The 19,442-nt window shown below is 46.1% G+C and overlaps 1 protein-coding gene across 7 annotated transcripts in view; it reads right to left on the bottom strand.

Moving 5' to 3' along the window:
- Nucleotides 1–19,442, bottom strand: part of NEO1 (neogenin 1) — a 154,699-nt gene that overhangs the window by 27,400 nt on the left and 107,857 nt on the right. For 4 of the 7 annotated variants that reach the window (XM_056499759.1, XM_056499760.1, XM_056499761.1 and 1 more), the window contains exons 8-14: nucleotides 12,331–12,550; nucleotides 7,946–8,100; nucleotides 7,333–7,481; nucleotides 6,344–6,482; nucleotides 2,826–2,875; nucleotides 2,256–2,400; nucleotides 1,274–1,384 (exon numbers count right to left, since the gene is read on the bottom strand). In XM_056499759.1, coding sequence (XP_056355734.1) covers nucleotides 1,274–1,384; nucleotides 2,256–2,400; nucleotides 2,826–2,875; nucleotides 6,344–6,482; nucleotides 7,333–7,481; nucleotides 7,946–8,100; nucleotides 12,331–12,550 — 969 coding nt within the window. The remainder of the gene's footprint in view (nucleotides 1–1,273; nucleotides 1,385–2,255; nucleotides 2,401–2,825; nucleotides 2,876–6,343; nucleotides 6,483–7,332; nucleotides 7,482–7,945; nucleotides 8,101–12,330; nucleotides 12,551–19,442) is intronic. The other 3 variants (XM_056499762.1, XM_056499764.1, XM_056499765.1) reach the window with 1 other exon arrangement.

The raw sequence follows: 19,442 nt of genomic DNA, 5'->3' as shown, positions 1-19,442 counted from the left end.
GGGGGAACCTGCTCTGATTGCAAGGTGGAACTGTAACACTTCTGCTCCCCTTTACGCCCATGGGACTCTCTTGGGAATTATTTTCTATTGAAACTCAAAAAGCAGCTGTGGAATAAAAAGAAATGATGCCTCATGTGTCTATTGAACCTAAGAAAAGCAAGATGAGCTGTTAATGCATTTGCATGGTGTTAAAATTATCCATGAGCTTTCTAAAGGAAGAAACCCAAGAAAAGCAGTGTGCACACACAGATCTCACAGGTGTATGCAGAGTTATATGAATATCATGTTATGTTGTCTTAAACATAAATTTTTATTACTTTATTCAATGGAAAAAATATGTAGAAAGTCAGATTCCCTGCAACATTCGGAGGTGAAAAAATTTAAATGACAAAGTCAATAGAGAAGGAAAAAGTTATTTTGTTCTTCCTCCTTCTGCCCTATTTAAATTTAAATTTAATCCTGGCAAAGTGCTGTTAACTCCAGCTCAGGGACACTTCCATTGCCCTGTGAGGTGCTCATGTACAGAGCTCTGCCCCACTTTGGGGACTTGGCAGCTCCAAGGATGTGTCACATTCACTAAGGGCTGACAGACACACAGATCAAGGAATTTCCAGTATCCACATGCCTGAAATCCATGGACTTGGTGGAACAGACCTTCTGTTGAGGAGAATCCTTTACAGCACAAGCAAAGAGCTTTGGAATATCCCATTTAATGTTCTAACAAGCTCAGGAACCTTTCTGCCATCACTGGAATTTTCAATGTAATTATTCTAATACCCACGATTTCAACATAGTTTTATATTTAGCACCCACAGCAGAATTTCTGAAAGGAGATGTGGTGCAGAAAACACAGGAAATATAATTCATCTCCCTTTTGTTCTGTGCAAAATAAGTTACTGTGGGTCAAAGAAAGCACAGCACCAACATGGGGCTAAGACTGCAAAGAGCTGTGGCTGAGAATGTTTTCCATAATTTCTTTCCTACTGTGACATCTCATTGTCACTACAAATGAGTATTCCCTAGCAGAAAGCACTTGATGCCAACATACAGCAGTAGGAAGTGTAGAAGCAAAGCTTCATTTCAAGCCACTCTATTAACTTGGCAAGAACTTTCTGTTTAAATAGAAACTGATGTCAACCTTAAATAAACCCCACTGTAACCTAGAACAGAAGTGAGAAGGCAGAGGTTTGCCTTTCAAAGAGGCAGCCAGGTGTTGTTGAAATGGCATGACTGAGCTGCCAGGTCTGGCTGTGCCAGTGCCAGGGTCTCTCACCGTCCAGGTCGCTCTCGAAGGTCTCTGCTGACACCCAGTCGGTGGCGGGGCCGGTGCCATTGACGGTCATGGCGGCCACGCGGAAGCTGTACTCGGTGCCACGCTCCAGGCCTGGGCAGGGGAACAGAGAGAGAGCTGTGAGCACAGCAACTGAAACAGCCAGCATCCTACAGAGCTGGGAGCACAGCAACTGCACCAGCCAACAATCCTACAGAGCTGTGAGCACAGCAACTGCACCAGCCCAGCAATCCCACAGAGCTGGGAGCACAGCAACTGCACAGACACAGCAACTCACAGAGCTGGGAGCACAGCAACTACACCAGCACAGCATCCCACAGAGTTGTGAGCACAGCAACTGCACAGAGTCGTGAGCACAGCAATTCCATCAGCCCAGCAATCCCACAGAGCTGTGAGCACAGCAACTCCACCAGCCCAGCAACTCCAGCCCAGCAATCCCACAGGTCCATCAGCCCAGCAACTCCCACAAATCCATGAGCCCAACAATTCCCACAGATCCATCAGCCCAGCAATTCCCATGGATCCAGGAGCCCAGCAATTCCCACAGATCCATCAGCCCAGCAATTCCATCAGCCCAGCAATTCCACAGGTCCATCAGCCCAGCAACTCGCACAAATCCATGAGCCCAACAATTCCCACAGGTCCATCAGCCCAGCAACTCCCACAGATCCACCAGCCCTGCAATTCCATGAGCCCAGCAATTCCCACAGGTCCATGAACCCAGTAATTCCATCAACCCAGCAACTCCCACAGATCCATCAACCCAGCAATTCCCACAGGTCCAACTGCCCAGCAATTCCCAGGACAGCCAGGCCCCCTGGAGGACAGGAACCCCACAGAACCCTGTCCCTGAGCCCCCTACACACAGCCAGGCCCCCTGGAGGACAGGAACCCCACAGGAACCCCACAGAACCCTGTCCCTGAGCCCCTACACCCAGCCAGGCCCCCTGGAGGCCCTGCTCACCCTCGATGAGCTGGGAGAGCTGGGTGCCCCCCACGCTCTCGGTGACGTCGCTCTTGCGGGAAACTTTCCGGTAGCGGATTTTGTATCCCGTGATCTGCCCGCTCTGGGTGCCAGCAGGAGGGGGCTGCCACTGCAGCAGGATGCTCTGGGGAAGGCAGCACGAGAAGGGATTCAGAAAAAAGTCCTTAGGGAAGCTTTTAAAAAAAACTCCACACGCAATTCCAAAGGCACAATGGCCAAATGTTCCATTTTCTCCCCCCAAGTGCCCAAGGCACCCCAGAAGTATGTCTGTGTGTGCCCACACTGCAAGCAACAGTGAGCAGGGATTCCAGCTCTGATCCTTCAGGGCCTCAATAAATCCCTCCCATCATTAGCACTGCATCCCACCACAGCCAGCCCACAGCTGGACTGCAGCTTCTCCAAGCCCCACATTCATATATTCTCTACAAAGAGCTCAAAAGCTGCATGGGAAGGAAAAGATCCAAAGCAGCTCCAAAATGTGGCCAATCTAAGACCCCCCCCCCCAGCCTTTTATTTACCCACTGCCAGCAAGAAATCCTCCAATCTTACCTTGGAATTCCGTACCTCCAGCGTGAGATTCTGTGGTGGAGCACTGGGGACTGGAAAGATTAAAGGAATTACAACCCCAAAACTTTCAAATGTTGTATTTCCACAACTACTCTCTGCTCTCATCTGCCATGGAAGTACAAACCATTCTGGCTTAAGGCAGCACATAAAGGAACTACCAATCCTCCCACAGGTACTTTCTGACACTGTATTTTCATCATGAAGAAAAAACTCTTTATTCAGGTCTTTTTTTTCACACCTATCTAAATAAAATGTTTTATATTTAAAAGCACTTCCCAAACTCTCAGAGAATGTATCCCATCCAGCTCTTTCCCAAGGCAAATCTTTAATGAACACACTGCTTGATTGGGGGAACCCACATTTAAATTTCTGGCCTTGATTTTGTTATCCTGATTTTGTGTAACAGGAAACCCCTGAGTCCCCAGGGCCTTGTGACAGTGAGTAGGTGAAAAGCATCTCAGACACTGCGGTTGCCTTTGAACTCCCACTCTTTGCTTGTACTTTACTTGCAGCACAAGGCAGTGAAATCCAGGCAAAGAGGGAGTGGAAGAAAAATCCTGGAAGCAGTGAATTCCATTGGTACCACAGCAAAGGTTGGCCCCTGGCAGAGCTGAGGCTTCCCTGGCAGGAAGGGGAAGCACAACCATGGGCAAGGAGCACAGGGATAAAGGGATGAACCTCACAGAACCTCTCTGAGGGCACAAAGTGGAAGGAGTTTGGAAAGGCTCACTGGGATAGGGTGAAACAAAACCCCTCCTTCACCACCCCACTGCAGAAATGGAGAGGGGCAGGATGTGCCTCCCCTTCCCTAGCCAGCCCAGCTGAACCTGGATCACCACACCTGAAGATGAAGAGCCATGGGCCTGAGAAGCAGCAGGTGGAGAGGAGAGGATGCAAGGCCAAGCTTTCTTTGCTCCTCCAGTGCCACCCCTGCCATATGCAGGGACACCTTCCACCATCCCAGAGTGCTCCAAGCCCTGGCCAAGCTGGCTGGGGACAATCCCAGGGATCCAGGACCTGCCCAACTCACAGGGAAGAACAGGGATTTGCTACGGAAAAGCATCTCCTGGAGTGGGACAGCACATGGAGAGCAGCCAGGCAGGAGCAGCAGGATGTGCTGATGGCTCAGATGTGAGACTGTGATGGAAGGGTCTCAGTCAGGCTGGGAGGCTCAGATCCCACTCCCAGCTCTAATCCCTGATCATGAATTCCAGGATAGGAGCAGCACATAAACCTGGGTCCAAATGGTAATACCTGCAGAGTTATCCCTGCAACAAGGCACTGTAACAGATTAGGAGCAAAAACCTACATAAAAATGCAGATGCTTTGTTAAATCAGGGCTAAAGGAAGCTTAGGGAGGAATCCCTGCAGGGAACAGGGAGATTGCTCCCAGACACCACAACAGGAAAATACAGGAGGAAAATGTGCATTGTTTTGGAAAGATTTGAGAGCTTCCCAGGGTTATGAGACCTGTAAGAAGCAAGATTACATCCTTCAGAGAGCTTTAGAAAGCATCTAACTATAGGTTAAGTGTGAAAACTGAAGTTGGAGAAGAAAGAACTCCAGGAAAATTTCAAAATTATATTATAACTCATAATAAATTCTTCTTCAAACAACAAAGGAGCTGGCAGCCCTTCAGAGAAATGAGTGAGCAAACTTTCAGGTAGGGCAGAAAAAGACAAAGATAAGGGCACACAAATCTCTCTTTGCATTGGCAGTGAGGGGAAGGGAAAGGAGAGGCTTCCTTGACACCCTCCCAAAGGATTCCCATAGTCCTTCCAACTGAAGTGTCAGTGTAAGGGATTATGGAAGAGTCTAAGGCAGGGAACAGCAGCCTCTTGCCAGAGCCATGTGTTACCCATCCAGGAATTCCCAAGGAACTGGGGAATGAAACAGCTTCAAGACTTCTGTACCCTCTGCCAGTTTATCTTGATACCAGAGCAGGCAAAGTGATGCCAGCATTAACATGGGACCACTCAAACTCCACCTGCTGGGTCAGAAACTTCCACCAAATCAACCCAAGCAACAATAAAACATGAAACTGAGAGAGCAGGAGCCAGACTAGGAGCAGAATAGGGATTTCTCCCTCCTTCAAGGGAAATCCCTTCCATTTTAAGCAATGAGGGCATGGGAGGGAAGTGCTGGTTGAAAGAAAGGCCAGAGCAGGAAGATATGGGGGTATGAGCTGCATGATGAGCTGGGAGATCCCAGGGTGTGATCCTGTGCTAAAGAACTGCACAAAGACCTTGGGATGATTCCTTTTGGTGCTCAGAATACAAAAAGCTCCTCAAATGCAAGTAATGCCTCACTTGCACCTTTGATACTTTTTTGGTCCCCTCTACCTCAGTTTTTAAAACAAATGAGAAAAGGAACCTGGAGAAAAGTTCAGAAAAGGGCATAAAGGTTGAATCAGCTTCCACTGGAGAAATTCCTGTGTCTTTGGAATCTGGAAAATGGATGAACCAAGGAGACCATGGCAAAGGTCCACAGAATGAGGAGTGGGATAGAGGAATAATCACTGGATGTTGAGTATTTCCTCTTTCAGGAGCACAGCCCCAGGCAACAAGTGACCCCAACACAGAGCAGGGGCAGAACAGACAGAAAGGAGGGATTTTTCTGAGAAAATTTATCTGTGGAACCTTTGCCCACTTGATGTTGTGGATAAAAGCTGGGCTGAGTTCAAGAAGATGCTGACAGGGTCTCATGGAGCAGGAATTGAATTAGCAAATACACAGAAATAACTGCAGAGTCAGGAAGTGCCCCAGAAACAAACCAGACCTAGAGTTTGGGACAATATTCCCCTCTGCTCCTGGTCCCTCCTGGGGAGAGGATTCCAGGCTCTGCTCTCTTTCCCTCTGAGTGTTCTTCTATAGAAACTTGTCTCTAACAAATACAAGTTACCACTCAGGCTCTGCTCCCTTTCCCTCTGATAGTTCTTCTATAGAAACTTCTCTCTAACAAATACAAGTTACCACTAACTGATCACTCTGCAGTTGCTCATGTATCTCTGTTTGCTCACACCACTTCTTTATCTGCCTTACAACAAATACTGACTTCACATCCTGCTCTCACCAATCTGTGCCATGGATTTAACAATATCTGTGCTGGAGTGCAAACACGGGAACACAATTAGAACAAAACCACTCCAAAACCAAGAGTTTGCTCATATGTGAGAGAACCTAGAAAATAATTTGGAGTTGGTGCCTTCAGTGTATTTTTTTTTCTGTCCATGCTCAGTGTAGGCTCAATAACCCATGAAATAAATGGATGAAGCTGGAATGAAGGACACCATTGTTCTGGAATCACAACCCCACATCCTTCTGCAGGTGCAGCAATTTTCCCTCACCCAATTCTGGAACGCCTCAGGGGGGATTTTAACCGTGAACATCCACATGCAACAACGAACAAAGCCCATAACAGCCTGGTTAAAGATTCACTGGTCAGAAACTGCCAGATAATCCCAGGAAAAGCCCCAGAAGCCAAAGGAGGAGCAGCTTTACCGTCGGACAGGGTGCGGGCGGCGACGTCGTGGGTGGAGACGCCGGGGCCGTGCTTGTTGTAGGCGACCACGCGGAAGCTGTACTCAGTGAACTTCTTCAGCCCTGTCACCGTGTGGGACAGGCCCCCCACGTCCACATCCTGTCCCCAAGACACCCCCAGGGCAAGCTCAGGTCAGCTCTGAGGGCCAGCAGCACCACAGAGCTCCTGCACAACCCCGCACAACCCTCTGCGTCACCGTCAGGGCTGGGGAGGATGCCAGCTCTGAGCTTCCAGGAGAAAATTCTCCCTGTCCTGTTTAGCATGGACACTGGTCTGGAACATGGAAACTCTCAAAACCATCATAATATATATCACTATAATTCAAATAGTGGGATGCAGAAGTACAGAAAGGCAACAGCCCTATTTAAAAACTGATGTAAAAAATATTCTTCCATTTGCTTTTTACAGCTGGAATGATGCTGATATGCAATCAGATGGGAACGTGGCTGTGAGGACTGGGATTATTCCTCATTCCCAGGTGGCAGCCCATACTTCTACAGAACACACTGAATGCTTCAGAGGCATACTAAGAAAATTAAATTAACTGGATGCTCAGCAATATCAAAACATCAATCAGTGGGTCCAAGAACTAAAGAAAGTTTGGATTAGGGATCATGCCAAAATCAGTATCTAGCCTGAACTGCTAAAACCCAGTCCATAGCTCTGTGCAAGCCTCTTTAATGTCATCTGTACCAGAACAGCTCAACAATGACATGGCTGCTCTCTGCCTTCTCCTCTCATGACATGATGGAATTCAACCAAAGCTACTTGATGTTAACAAATATCAAAACAGGGCATCACCAACAAAATGGGTTTCACTCCCAGCCCAGACACAAACTTTTCATGTTGGAATTCTGATGTTAAGTACCTCCCACATCTGAGGCTAAAGGATTCAGTGTGCCAGCAAAGCAGACCCTTCCAAGGTGTCTGGACCTTTCAGGGCCTGTACCTGCTCTGTGTGCTGCCCCTTCTCCATGTAGTAGAGTTTGTAGTTCTGGATGTCCCCGTTGCCCGAGAGCGGCGTCTCCCAGGTGACAGTGATGGAGGTGGGGGAGCTGGAGAAGGCACGGATGTTGGGAGCAGGGCCAGGCAGCTGGACTGCAACACAAGGAGAGAAGGAGCTCTGTTAGTGCCTAACCAACAAGGGACTGCTGTGCCCACCCCTGGCCAGCACCCCAGGAAAAGGGGGGATTTTTCCCATTGTGATATTCCACACGGATCCACCGCAGGGTGGGACCAAATTTCCAAAGGAGATCCTGCTCCCTGGGTCCTTTATTCTGTAATGACCATAACAAGCCTGAAGTTTTCTTTTTCAGTTAATGACCCTTTAAAAGTATTCCTGTTATAACAGTTCAGAGAATCTAGCAAGGAATGTCCCATTGGTTCTTAATGGTGACAATAAATCACACAATCCCACTGACTTGGAAAATCTTTGGAAACTGTGGCCCACAAGTACAACTTTTAAAATTCAGATTCTGGGAAAGGTTGTGAATGGGCAGAATAAAAAATAAAGTCAGCATCAGCCCCAAAGTGAGGAGAACTCCTGGAACATCCCAGCTCACCCTCGGGCTGCGTTGCCACCTTGAGCGGTGCCGAGCTCTCGCCGGGGCCGTGCCTGTTCTGGGCCACAACCCTGAACACATAAACTGTCTCTGGCATCAGGTTCTGGATCATCACCTGGGTCTCTCCAGCACGACTCGTGTTTTCCACACGTTCCCTTTGGGAAACAAAAGGGTTGGGCACAGCCACCAGAGCTGATTAGTAAATGAGGAGTAGCTGCTCCTGCAGCGTGTCCCATCTGAGCATACCCGTGTGTCAATGAAATGGGATTTACACTGTGCTCCCTGCACAACACCACAACCGTGTGCCAGAAGTGCTGCTGACAAACTGCTCCCAATTTTGCAACTTCCCTTTGCACAAAACAGAATGGACTGAAGGAACAGAATAAATTACACTTGACACCCACAAACTCTGAGTGGTTTCTTTGTTATTCCCGTGACAGCAAGTGATAATTCACAGTGACAGTTTATCCTACAGCTCGGGAGCCAGCACAGAAACTATTTTAGCAGCACACACAGTCTGGCAAGATTTAGGGCATTCCTGTTAATATTGTGGGGCTGCTTTTTGGGGATTTTTCAAAGGAGCTGTTTTAACATGTTATTCTACCTGCAGCCTGGCCTTGGCTCCCTGCTGATGTTTGGAACTGTTCAGCACACCAGGACACTGCTTCCACACAGAGTGGAGGTGAAGTGGTTCTGCTGTGAGCTGGGAACCCTAACCCAGCTGGAGCACACAGGTATGTGTGGGGACAGCTGGAAGGGGCACTGCTGCTGCTCAGTGACCTCCAGCAAACCCCTGGCACCGGAACACAGCCTCTGCCAAACCATCCAGGAAACTCCACCTGCTTTTATCAGGGATTGAGGGGAAGATTAGGAGATCAATCATTAAACTGAGGGCAGCCTTTATTTCCAGGCACTGTGCACCTGAGCTTGCTGGAGGCTGTGTCTGGGTAATGCCATCCATCCTTCCCTGGGAAGGAGCTCCCTGGGAATGAATGCCAAGAACTCCAGAAGGAGCAATCAGAACCTTCCCACTGAGTAAAGGCAGGGACTGTGCCTGCTCCGAGCCCCTCTGGGCTGCCAGACTCCCCATGGGACAGGGATGGGCAGGGACAGGCTGGTCTTGGCCCCACTGACACCTGTTAAAGCATTTCTGACACAGAACTGCAGCAGAACCATCCCAGCCTCCCCTTCCTCCCTTCCAGCCACTCTGCTTCAGTTTCTAGCAGGGAAATACACTCCCCAAATCCCCATTTTAAATTTATTTCTTTTTGCATCCACCAGTGTGGTTGATTTAGCAGAACTTGACTGAAATATTCCAAAATCCCTGTTGGTTTCTGCACTATTAAACTGTATTTACAGAAAGGGGAACAATACACCCTCTGTAACTAAATACCTATTTACACCCTATTTTCTAGAATGTTCCCCTTCATAAGCTCAGCTAAAATGGCACTGCATAAACAGCTTCATTTATTTCAGCTTTTTATTAATTTTCATTACTATTTTCTCCACTTCAAGCACAACACTTTCTTGAAAACACGTTTCCAAGTGTACCTTCCTTTAAGATAAGCTGCAGCTACAAGGATGGGATCTGAGAGCCCAGCCTAAGTACCAATGGATTCACAGCTGTGGGATAATATCCAGCTCCTATTAACATGCAAAATATAGCATTTTCTGACTCAAGTAGAAGTGCACTCCCTGATTTCATCTGGGAAAAAATGGTAATCAGCAAACCAAGGTTATTATTTACAATTAAAAAAATTAAAAAAAATTACTGGAAAGACATTTACCAAAAATAAACAGACATGTCACAGTATAGCAAATTTTCAGTAATAACCAGGAATGTGACTTACCAACAGTGTGGTAAAAATAGGAGAGATTAATCTATTTAAGTGCTGTGTGAATCCTTCCTTTATGGCCATTCCTGGGGAGCCTGGAGCACCTTTTCCAGTGTGATCAGGCTGGGGTAACAGGCACCAAGCAGATGCCCCCAGGAATAACTGCATTACCCTGTGCAGATTGCTATGACTATTCCATGATCCCACTGTAATCCCCACTTAGGGAGCTTTGGAAACTCCAGTTAAGGTTCACAGGAACCCTCAAGCACCCAAGGGAAGAGCCTCCAGTGCAACCCAGGAGTTTGGCTGGAAATGCCAAGGTTGAAGTTGCACTTTTATCTAAAAAACACCTTTGGGGAGCTGTTAGGGAGGGGATGTGGTGTGTGCCAGCCATGCCAGCTGTGGGGCCTGGCAGGCAGCTCCAGAGGCATTCTGAGTGTCATTACACACAATTAAACTCCATTTGCTGTGTCTGAAGCACACCACAGTCAACTGTGAATTCAGCAGTGTTTGAACATCCCACATGTATAATCTACCACCTCAGACCTGCAATGTGCCACTATTTCCTTTATTTTTGTCCATATCTTGAAGTCTGGGGTTCTTCTGCCTGACTGCTTGTCTAAAGCTCCCCAGAATTAAACCTTCCTGCAGCACTTTTGAATTTTCACACCCTTTCCAGGGGAACTGCCTTGAGTGTGAGTAAATAAATACCTGACATGGGGATGAAATAACCTTGCAGCTGTGTGAGACAGTCACATCCACATGATCAGATTCCCCCAGGCATGCAGGGGTGTGACAGGAGAGCTGGGACACCCTTTCATTCCCACCTCACTCCAGGGGAGCCTCTCTGCTGTCCCCAGGCCAAGGTGGGACAAGGTGGGATGGTGGCACTGAGCAGCCCCTGCAGCAGGAATGTCCCCTCCATTACTGGTTCTTCACTTTGAAATGTTCCTCTTGGAATCACAGAATGGGTTGGGTTGGAACAAAACTGGAAAGTGACCCAGTGCCATCCCCTACCATGGGCAGGGTCACCTTCCACCAGCCCAGGGTGCTCCAAACCCCATCCAGCCTGGCCTGGAACACCTTGGATATTACCAAATGAAGGGAGTAACAGAAAAACAACATTTGTGAGGCAAATAAAATGTTACTAATTGCCTCAATTAACTGCCACAAGCCTGGATGTCTATGCACAGGATTAAGGAAGAGCAGGAATTCCCCTCTACAGTGTTTTCTGTTCCAAATGACTTTGCATCTCAGACTCTCATCAGTAAGGTGACAGATAATTTTCCCTTGAGTAATAAATCTGATAAGCTAATCTGCAATTAATTAAGTATTGTTCCAAACAAATGTTCATTTCAACTTCCTCCAATTTATCATAATTTGAAACTGTAATTCCAAGCAGTAGATCCCATCAGGAAGGAGAAGGGGTAGACTGCTATCATCCATTGGGATAATATGTCAAAGTGATGATTGTGAGGCATTCACCAGATTTCTGTTCACAGTGGTTTCTAGGAGGGAATTAGCATTTAGCACTGACCATGGTGTTTAACCAACACCCATCACACAGCTGTCCCTGCCAGGGCAGGGCATTTGCAGGGGTTTCAAGCCTGATGTGCCTCTTGCTTCCAGCACAGCTTCCAGGGGATGTTCCTGTGCCTCCTGAGATGTTGGAGTCAGTAAGTCAGGGGTCTCTCTGAATTCTTCAGAGAGAAATCAGAGTGCAGGGATTGAATTAAAGCCTTTGGATGGATTGAAGTGTATTAAGCTACTCACATATAAAGTAGACATTTAAGAAGAAGTAAGATGGTAAGTTTTAATAAGAGCTGTAATGCTTTTAGTAAGTGAAAGGTTTCAAATGCCAGAGTAGCAGTGAGTGTTCTAGTGAAGGTTGAAACACACTGATATCTTCAATAGAGGCTCCAGGACCATGGTTGTAGACAGGACTTAGTCATATCAGAGCTATAGTAAGAATATTGCTTACATTTTTCAGAGAGAACAAGACAGATTGTATGTGTAGTTCTATACATAACCTGGTGTGTTAAGAAACTGGAATTCTAATAGGTTAAGGACTGGTGGTCTGAGCTTGTGTCTTAGCTTGTTGGAAAAATCCTATATAAGAGTTTGTACTGGGGAGAGTTGGTGCTTTTAGCCATTGTGGCTTTTAGCCACTTGCTCTTTGCCAGGCATTTGCTTTGCTACTGCTCTTGCTATTGCTTTTTGCCATTGCCTTTTGAAACTGATATGCTTTGTAATAAGATGTGCTTTGTAATAAATAACCTTTTTAACTATTAGCTGCTTTGCTTATTCAGATTACCCAACGAAGTAGGAGCCAAGAGCTCAGAGTTGGTGCCTGCAAGCACTGGATGTCTGAGAACCCCCACTGAGCAGTGACAGTGCTGCTGCTGTCCCCAGCAGGCAGCAGCTGTTGGAAGGGTTTGCAGTCAATCCAACCACGCTCCAGCACTGCCTGTGAACCTCCTGGGGAGGAGGAGGAGGAGACGACAGGCCGTGTGTTTGCAGGTGCAGCAGAGCCCCTGCTGTGTGTCTCACCTGTTGATGCCCTCCTTGGTGTAGAAGATGCAGTAGGTGAGGTTGTCCCCCTGTGGGTCTGAGGCTGGTGGCCGCCAGGTGAGCCGGATGAAGCGGGTGGACACGAGCGTGGCCACGACGTCCCGCGGGGCGGAGGGCAGGGGTCCCGCTGTGGCTGGTGCTAGATGGTCATTAGTGGCACTGGTCAGTGAAGTGGGAGGTAATGTTGGGATGGCAACATCTTGGCATGTGCAAACATTGGGGGATATGAAGGGCAAACATCACCACGGTTTAAAAAAAAAAAAAAAAAAAAAAAAAAAAAAGAGAACAGAAAAAAAAACGTAAAAGAAATAAACAAAACCACGATGGGAAACAGAAGAAAATGAACACACAAAAAAGGCCATTAAACTGAAGGCTGACATGCAGGCTAAGGTAACTACTGACCACTAATGGCGAGTACAGGACACTGTCAGGCAAGCAGACCAAATCTCCACTGTAATGGAAGTGGCAGGGGAGGGAAGGGTGGAACTGGGGGTAAAATAAACCTCAGGAGAGGATGCCAGCAGCAAACCACAGTGTCATTGCTTTGTGACCACAGTAAACCCCAATCTCTGTTAATTTCTCAAATACACACTCAGACACCACTTGCTGCTGTGGCTTATTAACATGCACAATTCATTTAAATGATTCTCAATCATAACAAAATGACAGAGGAATACAGAGAATTCTTCTCAGTGCAAACTCATCCAGTCAAACCCTGCAGTCATTTCATACAAAGCTGCTTCCTGACCTGCCTGGGTTCTGCTCCTGCCCATGGCACTGGAATTTCAGCCTTTTTCCCACTGTTTCCCTGCCATCAGTGCTCCTCCTCTGTCCCACAACAGCCATTTCACCATTTTACAGTGACTCTAACAAGCATAAAGACTGCTGCTCTGGATTATACCAACACTCTCCAAAGTTTTACCCTCAGTCATGTCCTCCTGTGTTGCTACTCCAAGGCAGGATAAATCCAGGGATTATTGCATTAAAAGGTTGGTGATTTAACAGCACAGGCTGAACCATAGGAAGAGCCACTCTCCAAATCCTATTAAAGCAATCCAGCCAGTAAATGTAACAGTGAGATTCTGAGCAGCTGGATCCCAATTACCACCCAGTGTTCCAAGCAGCACAATTAGTAACAAACCTCCAAAACTCAGAATACACAGAATTTTTCTGGATTCTTAACTATTTACCAAGCTTAAGCCACCTGATGACATTTTCCACATGGGAATCCATGCTGCCAAATACATTTATTTTTTTCATTAATTATGGAAACTAACTAAAATTGCTTTGCTTTCCTCCAGAAAGAAATTCAGGACTAGAAGAGCTTTGTTGAGCTCCAGCATCTGCACCAGAACATGTGGATTTGTATTCTGATACATAATGAGAAAACCTCCCAAAAAAAATGACTAAAGGAGAAAATGTTGTCTGAATGACCAAACCTTCAGGGAAAAAACACTGAGGAGTCTTTCATTAGCAATAACCTGATCTGAAATTGTCAACTCAAGGTCCTCCACTGGCAGGACTCTCATTTTTCCTGTTCTGTTTTTTGGGCAGGTCCTGACAGAGACTTAAGAAGCAGCATGGGTTTTTATCAGATTTGTACAATTTAACACCAGTCCATGGGCAGGACTGGGAGATAGATTCCCAGAGCCAGGAACATTTTGGCATTCCAAATACAAATCACAGAGAGACACGTACTCCAGGGTATCTCCTTAATTATCTCTTCCACACTCTAATAGCTAAAGATCCCAATTAAGTGCTCTCCTGCAGCCCCTCCTGGTCAATACATGACACCATTAATTTCACATTCATTGCAAAATCTATTTTTATCTAATTCTGCCTTTTTTATGTTCCATAATTGGATTTCTTGCAGGAATGCACCACTTTCAGCTCTTCTGGCCTCAGCCAGGCTCCATTCTCCCAGGGAATCCCTTTCCTGTGTTTAAATCCCAGCCCTTGTCCCAGCTCCCTTGGACTGGAGACCTCCTCACTGTACTGACAGACTCCTTCCTCAGTGCTCCCACTGAGGAACAAGGCATGGAACTGCAGAACTCTCCATGGTGCCCACTGATTTCAGCACTTTTCCCACTGTCCTGCTTATTTCCAATTCACTTCAAAGTCCAAACACTCACACTTGGGTTTCTCTTACCTGTCTTGGCAATACTGCCAGGTGATCTGCTTCAAATAACATGGTTTTATGCAAAATCCATCCCTTACCCATTGTTAAAATTCATTCAGTTGAATTAAAGTGGAATATCTTTTAAATTCACCTGCTTATCTAAACCCCATTCCCACACTCATGTGTTTTTCTTTCCATATCATGAAATGGATCCATCTTTTATGAAGAGATGTGCACACAGAGCTGATGGGTCTGGGAGAGCTGCCAGGACTTCCCAGAGAACAGACACCCAGTTCTTGCCTTGTGCAAGGCTCAGACCAGGAACGCTCCTTCCCAAGGCATTACAGGAGAACAGGAACAGATAACAAAATCCTAATGATGCCTGAAAATCAGCTGTGACCCAGAGAGCAGCAAGTACCTGAAACCCTCCAGGTGAGGTGAGCAGGGCCAGGCCCCACAACTCCCCCAACACTGCACTAAAACACTTTTGGGACTGCCAGGAGCTGGGGGATGCACCCTGAAGATTAAGGGATTTCCTTCCTTTTTTCCCTGTATTTTCTACAAATGCCCCAAGTTACAGAGGTTTCACCCCCAGCCAGGTGAGCTCTGCAGTCAGAGCTGTGTTAATGAGCAATTACACCCAAATTAGCTCTAACACCTGATAGAAGAAGCAACTCAAGTCTCTTCTTTCTAACATCTCCTTCACTTCCTAAAAGTAACTCCAAATCTGGACTGTTCTCTGCAGTTATTCCTACACAGCTTCCCATGAATCTCATTTTTTAAAAGCACCTTCAGCAAGTGACTTGTACTTTGCACCATAATTTATGTCCTACTGTGGAGTAACTGGGACCAGAGGGATGTTCAGGAATTTAGAGGAACTCCTAAACAACTCCAGGCAGCAGAGCTCCACTCCTGCATCCCAGCCACTGCAGGGCAGGCAGCAATTCCCTGCAACATCAGAAGCAGACTTTTTAAACTTTGCCCTAGAAATTATTATCCCCATGGAAATGGTTTTCCCTCCATCCTACAGCCTTCCAAGTCACAGGAATCTGTGTTTGTGCTGTGGTGTGACACCAACAGTGCCAGCCAAGGCAGCTCCACAGGAATCCCAGGCATCCAGGACATTCCAGCTGCTAATCCTCAAGCCCCTTCCATGAAGCTGCCCTTCCCAGGGCTCCTTCTGAGCAGACATCAAATACTCCAACCATTTTATCAAAACACTTTGCAGGGTGTGCAAATACCCACAAGGATTAGGACACTAATCAATGACAAAGTTTTAGCTGCCCCAGCATTGGGCTGGTGACATCCAAGAGGTGAAGGTGTCCATGGGGTGGGTGCACTGGTGTGATCCCATCCCTTCATCCTGTAGGAAAACTGTGGGATAACAAAGAGACAGAGCATGCCTGGATTGCTGCTCCAGTGCCACCACCCAGGGGGCCCAGGAGATCTTTTGCAAACAGCTCAGCCACACCTGAAAAGCACTCACTGTTCTGAAATCACTGGAAATACTTTCCACATTGTCCCTTTTCCTGCCTTCCCCCCTCCAGAGGTTACTGGCATCTCCAGGCTTCCTCCTGTTTGGCAACAACATACCAGTGACACCATTTGATCCAACACAAAGTGGGAGGGGGGAACAGGAACCTTATCTGCTCCACAACCCCTGGGTACCCATCTGGCACTGCCACCCCCTGCCTCTCAAGAGCTGTGGAAATGCAGAAATTCAGATCCAGAAACACCTAAGAGCTGGTTAAAGGTCACATTTAGGCTGTTTGGCCATATCCAAGTGTTTGTAAGTCCTCCTACAGCACCTACCCAAGGAGAGGGCTGGGGATTTTGGAAGAAGAGGCACCAGAGAGTGATCCAGGTGCTCCTGGAGACAAGTGCTGCACCCCAAACACCCAACAGGGACCTGAGTGCATCTCCCAGCCCAGAGACATTGAGTCCAAGCCTCCCTGAGGGGCAGGAATGGCTTGGGAAGGGCAGATGTGCCAATGGGCCCACGGAGGGGGGAGATGGAGCCACAGGAGAAGGACCTTCCCAGTGGGAATCACTCATGGGACAACAAGAACAGGGGCACCAGTTAGTATAAAGAGGAGGAGAGAAAGTCCTCCTTGGAATGACTTCAGGGTAGATTTTAGAGACTGGAAACATGATTTCAGCAATAACTATCTACTACAACTAAAAACAGCAAATAACACTTTTGCCAACAAAACTTTTGGAAAAAGAACGTTCAGATCTCAACACCTCGAATATTTTAACTGTATTCCCTAAGAAAAAAATACCTCAGAGGCACCAAATGTTTAATTTTTACTTCAGGCATTCATTTAAAACTGTGTACTCAATAATATTTCTCCCATAAATCTATTTAACAGGTTCCAGAAAGGGAATAAAGACTTTCAAACTTTTTCTTTTACTTAATGCACTGTTCTCCTAAATTTGAACTTCTGCTCATGGTGTGCCAATGGAAGGATTCAGCTCAGATCAGGATTAAGCAGCTGTGATGCTGCAAAGAGTCAGAGTCAAATCCCACTGATTTCATTATGTTCATCATATTTAAAAACAACAGCAGCATTTGGCTGCAGTGCAGAAATCAGCATGAAATAACAAAATTAATAAGTTCACACTGCACACCACCCTTCAAAATTTTGCTTTCTTTATTTTTTGCCCATGTTTTCACTTGTATCCAACTGTCCTTGTTCAAATGCTTGAAACATAAATTTCCACAGAAGAGATCACCTTGTTCTTGCCAGCTGTTCCCTGAGTGATGCCACACTCAAACAAAGCCACATTACCTGGCCCTAGTAACTTCTCTCAGACAAGCAGCCAAAGTGCTGAAGTTGGTCTCACCAGATCAGCTGGAATAATGGAATTAACTTCTTCCTTTGGAAAAACTCATTTAAAGAAATCTCTGGGACTCCCTCCACAAACTGATGCTTTTAAGCAAAGCTGGAATAGAGACTGAACACTTGTGGAAAGAAGAGAGGTGGCAAATAATTTCTGCTTTATAGAATGAACAGAAATGTCCTGAATCTCCTGGATTTCCAAAGACAGCCACCATCACCCCTATTCCCCTGGTGTAAGACACAGATTCATGTCTGCTTAATATAAACCACCCTCTAATTGAGGATTTTGTAGACTTAATTATTCTCCATGAGCTAATTTAAACTGCAGAACTTTGTGGACTCTAATCAATTTTTTAAATATGGAACTGTATGGAATTTGTGATTTGTGAAATGTGTCAGAAAGGCAAACATGGCAGAGTTAGGACCAACACCTCAAGGGAAGCCCAGCTGGACACAGAGGCACTGGCCAGGGCATCTCTTTGGGAATTCCACCTGCAGGAACCACAGAGCAAATGGGCCCAGGGGCTGATCCCACACAGGCACATCTCACTCAAGGGAGAGGTCTGAGGACAACTCTTGGAATAAATGATGTCCTTCACTCACTTAAAAACCCAAATTTAATCCCCACCCTGAGGAACAGACCCTGCCCCACCAATATCTCATTTTTCCTCATAAATGAAATGGAGATGCTTCCTCATTTATTCCTCTATGGTGACACATTTAGCCTGGAGGAGAAGAAATGTCTTATTTTTTAATTTTTAATTGCCTTAGATTAATTTACATCACCACTGGGAGTGAGAGCTGTTATTTACTCTTCACTCAATGCACAGTGTTGCAAAAAACTCCTCAAAAATCCAGAACAAGCAAGTGTTTACCTGCCACTCAGTGATTCTGATTTTTAGGCATTTATTTGGTTCTGTTCTGCACTGTGAACAGACACTGCTGGATGCTCAATAAACTGGGATATATAAATACAGTGATAAGCACATTCTGACTGGGAGCCTGTGTTTTAAAGGAAGTCATAAATCCCTCCTGATAACAAGCCCTCCTCCCATTCCCATTTCACCATGAAATGCTTTGGTGTAGAGGAAACCATTTGATTTTTTCCTGTCTCATAAAACAAGCCTTAAAAAGGTGTGACAGCCCTGCTGACGCATTCCAGGGAAATGGAGCAGGAACCCCCTGCTTCCAACCACATCCCAGTGCTCCAGGGGAGGAGGGAGGGGAAAAATGCCCTGCAGGGATTTCAGTCACAAGACTCAGGTTATTAAAAAATGGGAAATAAGCCATACACACCTCACCTGTCCCCAAGGAGTTTAAAACTGCTTTGAAACACATTTTGTCCTTGCAAAGAAATTCAAAACATAACACATATGGCAAAATGATAGGTATGACCTTCAAATTCAGTAGTGAATATTCAATTATTTAAAGAATTAAATATTTTTTTAAGAACTAATCTTAAGAAAAAGAACCCAAAACCCAAAACAAAACCCACATATAGAACCCAAGGCAGAAGAACTGCCTGGAAGTGCCCCCAAAGAACCCTGGCCAGGGTCTCCTCTTACTGTAAATATTCATCAGCTGAACTCCTCTGAAGGTACAAGGGCTGTAGCTCAGTGTTACTCTCCATGGCTGCTTTTCTCCAAAAAAAAAACAAACAAACAAAACAAAACCAAACCTTGAAGTGGGACATCTTTTCCTTCTGTTTGGGAGCTGCTGACACTTGGAACAAGTCAGCAGCACCAATTCTGCCAAGCTAGAGCTGCTGCAGATGAGGCTGAACAAGCTGCTTGTTGTCAAAATTGTCCTTATTCCTCCAAGCTTTTAAAAAAACTTATTTAAACTAATTATTAATGGCTTATTTAACTACTTGTTTATATACATATCCCACACACTCTATTTTCCTTCCATTTAGGTTTATATCTACACAATTAATATTTTTTCAGAGAAGTTCCCAAACTCCCCCTTCCTCTTTTACTCTGTAACCACCTACAGAGCAGCACTATTTGATATGGTGCTGGATATTTTATTAATTTTCACTGGATTTCTCTGCTCAAGGCCACATGTACATGCTCCTTGCTGCCCACTTCACACCCACCCATTTTTATAGAACTAGAGGAGTATCAAGA

Source organism: Oenanthe melanoleuca, chromosome 10 (assembly GCF_029582105.1).
Source record: "Oenanthe melanoleuca isolate GR-GAL-2019-014 chromosome 10, OMel1.0, whole genome shotgun sequence".
Lineage (NCBI taxonomy): Eukaryota > Metazoa > Chordata > Aves > Passeriformes > Muscicapidae > Oenanthe > Oenanthe melanoleuca.
This window is presented reverse-complemented; position numbering and strand designations above follow the sequence as displayed.